This window comes from Apaloderma vittatum, unplaced genomic scaffold (assembly GCF_000703405.1).
Source record: "Apaloderma vittatum isolate BGI_N311 unplaced genomic scaffold, ASM70340v1 scaffold1365, whole genome shotgun sequence".
In the NCBI taxonomy this organism is placed as follows: Eukaryota; Metazoa; Chordata; class Aves; order Trogoniformes; family Trogonidae; genus Apaloderma; species Apaloderma vittatum.
Genome location: NW_009717425.1, coordinates 22,388 through 30,120, shown reverse-complemented (window position 1 = coordinate 30,120; position 7,733 = coordinate 22,388). Strand labels below are relative to the sequence as shown.

At 37.8% G+C, this 7,733-nt stretch overlaps 1 protein-coding gene across 1 annotated transcript in view; it reads right to left on the bottom strand.

Annotated features, from left to right (window-relative positions):
• LOC104274273 (dedicator of cytokinesis protein 9-like) overlaps positions 1–7,526 on the bottom strand; it is a gene marked incomplete at its 3' end in the record, with an annotated part of 29,549 nt that extends 22,023 nt beyond the window's left edge. The window contains exon 1 of the mRNA XM_009869865.1: positions 7,413–7,526. Within this exon, the coding sequence (XP_009868167.1) occupies positions 7,413–7,526 (114 nt within the window). The remainder of the gene's footprint in view (positions 1–7,412) is intronic.
• Positions 7,527–7,733: the final 207 nt, after the last annotated feature.

The following is a 7,733-nucleotide window of genomic DNA, read 5'->3' as shown; positions in this document are numbered from 1 at the left end:
CTGTCAAGTCATCCCTGCTGTCTGTGCGCAATCAGAGCAAAACCCTCACCCTGCCAAGCACCCTGTTAAGTGGTCAAAGTAGGTTTAGAGAGAGCTCTCTATACTCACAATATTCCTGAGAAACCTTACAACTGTTTTCTTCATCCAAAAGTAAATCAAATGAATTTGTTTTTCAAGGAATTAGGAAAGCTTTAGTCAGAGAAAATGAACAGTTTTCAAGCTTAGTTCACAGCCTACTCAAAAGTTACTTGAGATTCCGTCATATCTACCACATAGCAGTTTTACTGTTAAGCAAAATGCAAGAACATAACAGAGCATAACAGCTGAGAAGACAAAATAAACAAAATCTGGAAAATAAATCTACCAAAAAGTGATAAATGTGATAAGTTTTATCAACAAAAATAACTACCATGGACAACCACACTAGACGGATTTACTAAATGTTAATAAGCTACAAAACAACATGTTCAGCCCAGACCAATACACCTAGGAGCCACAGTAAAAAATTATTACATTGAGTTTGCCATCTTTATCATCAGAGGAGATGGAGAACAGCTGTTCAGTTCATTGTATATTGAAGCCCAAGACGTTTTGGGGGCTTGGCGCCTGAATCACAGCTGCTGCTACATCTTCTCTTGCTCATGAACATGGCTTATCACAAAACCAAGAACTAACCCCAGTAACTACAAGAGATGGCTTAGGTTTATGTTCATACACCCATCCATAGCTCAAATGGTTGCACCATTTAGCTCAGAAAAGCACAAGAGAAACGTGTAAACATAATATAGAAAATGTCCTATTTTTTCTAATGTACTAACTATACAAAATATTTTGTTTACAAGAAAACTTTCTGTCAAGTTTGCCCTTGAGTACTGCAGCTGCTGCAATGAATTCAGAACTACTGGTGTGCTCCAAGCTTCCTTAGAATGCAGAAGGACAGATGTATCTTCTTTACCCAACTTTGACATGTCCTAGATGCAGATTCTACCAAATTAGCCCTTCACAAAATTTCAGTCTGAGCAGCCTCACAGTGCCAGATTGTCATAATGAGTTCTGATCCCAAAGTAATTTCAATAACTTCATCTGCCCTCTCCAACTCTTCACCGAGGCAATTAACTTTATTCCTTTAGCACGAGGCAAACTTTATTCCTTTAGCACATGAGACAGGAATAACACAGCATATGAAGAGCCCTTCAAACTTTACTGCTCTGTAAACAAAGTACACGACAACACTTATTCAGAAAGCAAGATAGCCTTTGCTCATCTTTTTCCCACCTTCAATGTAAGCAGCAGGTCAGTCTCTACTTACCCAGGCACACAAGATGCCTACCTGTCAATCACTGAGTTTGAGGAATATACTCTTATGTTAAAACAAGGTGTAGAGACTACTACAGCACTATGGCCAAGTCAGTCCATTTGGTCAAGTTGGTCTTCTGTGAAGCCAAATCTTTAGCTAACAACTAGCCTAAATTAACTGAAAGGAAGTCTGACACTAGAAGGACCTTCTCTCTCTCCTGTGGCATGTTCCTGAGCCTTCTCACACCGGTACCAACAGCCATATTCTGAGCCAGATTAGGAGGTGACCTGGCTTTAGAGGGTTCCTCCAAACTAGCAAGTTTTCTGCTAAGACTGGCTTTCTGAAATGCTGATCAGATGGCTGCATCATCACTTGTGCCAACAGGCGGGCACTGATGGGACCCTCTGAGAAGCAGGAGAGGTTAGGATTACTAAACAGGACATGAAACTCTGTCCCTATTAAGAGCTGTTGCAAAAGCATTGAATTCTCCTACTTGGCTTCACTGCAGCTCACAATTTTTAAAATGTCCTTAAAAAATAAAAATTCATGCCACATTTTAATATATTTAAAATGCAATTTGAGAAGGTTTTTTGGGAAAGAAGATAGAGGGTCAGTACAGTCAGTTCATATATCACATCTACCGTCTAAACTAGCAAGCAGATATAGCTCATAGCACCAATTTCACTCACTGGCAGCAAAGGAAGGCTGTCATCTCAAATGGGTAATGAATTTTTATGTGGTGCTGCACATGAATAGCATTTTCATCTTTTTCTCCCTAGTGTTGAAAAGCTACATCCATCCTCCTGTTAATTCTCTTGGGAAGGCAACAGGTGAAGACTAGGAGACGGCTAGCTCTGGCTCCTCTCATTTTACCAAAAAAATAGAGAAAGATAGATTCCTTTTAAAAACAGCAAAACTAAAATTATTTCCTGGGTGCATACACAAAAATCTCCACTTTTCTAGCACGGGTAATTAAAAAACCAAAGATGCATATACTGCAGCTTCAGAAAACATTCAGTTCATTGCAAATGCACGTCTCTACCCTACAGTCAAAACAGACCCACCACAACTATAAAATTCATTAAAAAGAACCTTAAAAGAAAATGAGCTTTGCTTACAGTTTGCTTACATGCTGTAAACACAAGATTAAAAAATAATCCTCTCATTAGAAGCTTTCAAAGAATCTAAAGCACCCTGGAGCTAAGGTCCTAAATATAGACTTCTCTTCTGAGTCAATGGGACACAGAGGTAGTTAGTGGTACCAGAAAACCACACCATCTTCCCATTTAATCAGTAACGTACCTGATTTGCCAAAATATAATTTCTGCAAAAATTAATGAAGAATTTGCTTCCTCAGGTTTCTCCAATGTGTTACTCATTTAATTCATAGTCATTTGTCAGATTCAAAAGGAAGAGGATGTTTTATCAGCTTGAACCAGACATGAAAAAAAGAAAACAATAAACAGCACACTGGCATTTAGCCAAACCTATAACACCACAAAGAAGCAGATTCTTTCTCAAGCTCTTCATCAGAAAAAATATCTTCCGTTCTATTATTTCATGTTGTATAAAAGAAAAGACACTGGCTAGGTACAGTATTGTTGAATATGATGTATGGACCAGCTGACAAAGATAAAACTCAGCCCAGTCAAAACTGCAAAATCAGGTTTACAGATACTAGAAGTCAGTCTTTCAAACAAGGATTAACTTTTCCTATTAATCTGCAACAAATAACATTTTTATCTCTTTAATGCAAGAAAAAGCTAAGAGCATAGAGCTTCAAGGGGTCTAGAACTTGAGCTAGCCAATGCTGTATATGTAGAAGGATAAACCAGCAAAATATCTGCCATACCACTTAGGGTTTTGCCACTGTATTATAGGTATGGAAACTTAACAGAAATAAGAAAAGTTTCAAAACAGCACTCATGACACCCACGCGGTAACCACTTTAATCTGATAGAATACGGTTTATGTATTTGGACAAGCAGCATCAAAAGCCACCGGATAAAAAGAATTTTAAGTTAGGAGTTCAATGATTTTCCACATTATATTATTATAGAAAAAAATAACACAAAGCATTTTTTTTCTTGTTTGTTTAAAATGACACAGATGTTATTTTCCTCTTCTCACAAAGCAAAGGATGATCAGGTTGAGCACAGAGTATCATTATACTCATACTACAAAACATCATTAACCTTATAAAAACATACTTAGCACATACACCTGCAAATTAACAAGTCCCCATTAACAGCATAACAGAGCTACAGGCACTAGCATGCAACACCCCATGTAAATTGATGAATATATGGTGTTACGTATTTCTCAGCCTTAGCCTGGGGCAAGCCATTCTGGATAAATAAGGCTACTGAAGACTAGCTTCCTGTATCTTACTGTTCCAGAGCCACAATAATCTCAAAATAAATTGCCCAGGTCAGGTTATTTTTTTACTCAATTTAAATATCTATTAAAAAAATTTTATATATCCCAGAGTATTGTCACGTACTACATTACTCATTATCCCCTTTCTTAGGTATGGTTAATTTTGTGAGGTAAACTTTGGGGCAAAGGGAGGGAAAAACATTGCTATAGGGTTATCTAAAAAACCTACCACTATGCATATATTTGGCATCACTACACCTTCACTGAGAAATTCCAAACTTTTAAGACTTTAGGGTTCAACAGAATGAAATGAATTGTCACCTGTTCTCATTCTTACATAAAAAGACCAGAAGAGCTTTTCACAGAATCATAGAATTGTCAGGGTTGGAAGGAACCTTAAAGATCATCCAGTTCCAACCCCCCTGCCATGGGCAGGGACATCCCCACTAGATCAGGCTGCTCAGAGCCCCATCCAGCCTGGCCTTAAAAACTTCCAGGGATGGGGCTTCCACCACCTCTCTGGGCAACCTGTTCCAGTGTCTCACCACCCTCATGGGGAAGAACTTCTTCCTAACGTCCAATCTGAACCAATCCATCTCCAGCTTTGGGACTATTGGGCCTATCTTTGGGCTTACTAAGCCTACACACACAGACAGACATATAAAGAGAAGAGAGTTACACAGTGCTTCTTTTAAAAAAAAAATAAAGAAATTAACTTTTCCTCTTTTTTCCCCTCCATTTCAACCTGAAAGCTTGAAAACTCTTGTTCTATTGTTTACCCAAGTCTTCAGTGGGCTGTAACAGAAGAGAATGGGGGTTTCCAATACTTGGTGAACACAGTCCAAATTACGAAGCACTGTGCTTTTTTTTTATAAGAAATACTTTGCTGATGGACAAGATCCATTTAAGCACAAGAACACTTTTCAGAGCTCAAACATTTTGATAAGACCTTCTGTATTGCTTAGCATTTACCTCAGGTTGCTAATATGGAAGTTATTGCAGCTGTTTCGTTTCTAGCCTCCTCTATGATTTGCTTTACCTTCAGACACAAAGACAGCACAGACACTTCTCACTCTAGAATCAGACTTGGGCAATGCTCTGCCGAACAGAGGAGCTCTTGTCTCTTAGATTTTATACTCTCAGTGTGTTTCCAAGCAGAAAGATGGCCTCCAGAAGTTCCAACTTCCCAGTGACATCATCTGATTGCACAGACACCTACTACTACTTGTATCACAATGTGACTGGACAGCACGTGTACTAATGTGATTACTTCTACAACAGCTGGCACAACAGCAGTTCATCCCGAGTAAAGGTTGTGAGTCACCATCCGGAAAATCTAAATGCTTTTTCCATGGGCTCTTCTTGCTTACTAATCTCAAAAACAAAGTTATGACACAATCTAATTCAAATCACAGGGAAGCAAAGGGAAACACATGCACTAACATATACTTGCACCAAAACCAGCAGATGACTTCTTTCAAGAACCCACCCACCTACCCAGCACAGCACTCAATCATATAACAGTGTTTCAGTATCACATGGGATGTTTAAAGTTATGAATACTCAGTTCCCTCAATACTCTAGCAGACTGTCCAAGAACTACATTTAAAAGAATTAAATGAAAATCATAAAAAACTGTCCCAGCAGCTGGTTCTGTCTTATTTTTATAAAGAATACTCAAAAAGCTCGAGTGGCAGGTAAATCACATCATAATTGCCCAGACAAAAGGAATACACCTACACCAAAAGAATGTTTTAGGCAATGGTTGATGAGAAGTCCTACTAGAGTAAATGAGAAGCCTCCTGTTCCAAGTGCTTAAGGAGCGCTAAGGTTTCTAATCCAGAAGACAAGAAGTTCTGCTGTTTACGTGTTGTTAGGCCAACCAGCAATGTTAGCAGTCTTACTTAATACTTACTGCACTCTCTATCAGTGAGAAAATGCCTACTTTCACTGTGGCAGTAAAAATCTACCGCAACATCCCAATCCAATGAAATAAAATGGCCCTGAATGTCAGTGTCAAATTAAACATAGCGCCCTACTTTTTGCTTTGTGCCTAGCAATACACTCAGTGCAGTGTCCTTGCACCATTTCATCTAGTTTTCAACAACAGACTAGACAAAAGCAGAAGCAAAAAGGGATATCATACCATCTATAATTATACACCATATATATGCTTGTTTGTATATGTAACAGATTAAGACCAAAATAGCAACTGAAATGACAGCAAAGACATTTTTTATGTGACCTATGCGGAACTTAAATGTTCCACCTCTGTTTTCAGTGCACATACTTCATCTGAAAATGAATAAAGGCAAACTGGAGGTATATTAATCCACGAGCATTAAATTAAGTAGTACCTAGAAAATTATAAGGATACACTTCATAAGTGGTTATAAGTAAACACAGTAATATTCAATACTTTTTTTTTTAAGTAACTACACAAGCTTGCTGATCAACTGCAGTACTCTTAACTATCTGCAGAAACACTAATATCCTCTCTGAGTATTCATGGGGGAATAAAAACAGTTCTAAATAAAGTTAAACATTCCAAAGGCAGGAAAGCACACAAAAGATTAGCTCATATTGTACTGATGAAAATCTGGAACAGAAATCAGAACACACCCATACAAAAAAACACGTTTCACTAACAACTGCCCTAAATAGAATGAAACTAAAGAAAACAGTACAAAGGAGAATAAAATTTGTCTTCCTAACACATATGCAAGCTTTCAGTTATAAAAGTAACAATTTCCATAAACTTACAGATGTGTATTACTAAATAGAGATAGACAAAAAATGTTTTAGTTCAATACTTAAATGCGTACTATGAAGCTCTAGTAACGGGGGAGGGACCATAATTTGAGGATCACAGCTCCCACTGACTTCAGCCACATCCAGACAGATAAAGATGAGACCATCATCTTTTAATTCAGCAATTAAGTATGAGATAATACTAACTAAAACTGGAATTCTAGAACAACTATCAAAGCACTTCTTTCCACTGACACGTAAATTGTTAGTTTAACAATCCTCCTCTGTTATTTGAAAAGGTTTATTGTCCTAGCTGTAGAGAGTTGGTGGATTCATTACAGCTTGCTTATTATGTTCTCTTGCTGTACTATTAAAATTCCAACACAACTAAGTGTGTAGCAATATTTCAAACAAAAAAAGATAAAGTTCATATTTGATTACTTCCCCCACATACAGAAATATTCCCTTTTCCCTCAGTGGAAGATACTTTAAAAACTTAAATTCTCAAATAATGTGCAATGAAGGCATTGAAAAAATAAATCCTTTAACTCCGTACAACTGAATTATTTAGTTCTTAGAACATTACTTAACCACTACACACAGTCTTTGGAGAATTCAAATGTATTTTATATTGAAAGATACACTGTGTAGTTAATAAACAGAGGTGACAGAATGTATTTTAAAGCATAAGTAATTTTCATGCTAGGTTCAAAGAGCTGTACATCTATGCTAGACGGAACAGACTCTGAAAAGCAGGTAGTAGGAAAATCAAGTTCCAAAGTCACACCCAGAGGGAACAAAAGATTCAGTAAACCAGAACAGCAAAAATTAATTAAAAAGGCAGACAACACATGAAGAATCAAAACACACCTTCTTCACAGGTAAGAATGCTGGAACCTCTCACTAGCAGATTAAGCAGTTTTTCACTGACAGATACAACTGGAATTATCACAGGGAAGAGACAGCTTGTTAAAACAATTCTTACCAGCACTACCACAGGACTCTCCACTTCTACTTCACAAGGACCTGCAGCCCTGCACTGCCGTGGAGACTCTATAATAAGCTCCTTCTTAGTATTTCTGTTTGTTCTTGCCTGCATTCTTTGATCGAAAATACAAACAGCAGCAAAACTGTATGCTTTTTGGCAAAGTGATCAACATGCCAGTGATGCAGCAAAAACAATAGCTTTTTCCCCCAGCACATGCAGCAGAAAGTACAAACCAGTGTAACTTCTCAGCTGCAGTTTGCTAAATCTGTCATGGTGGGAATGCACAACAGACAAAGGCCAGCCCCTAAGCATGTTGTA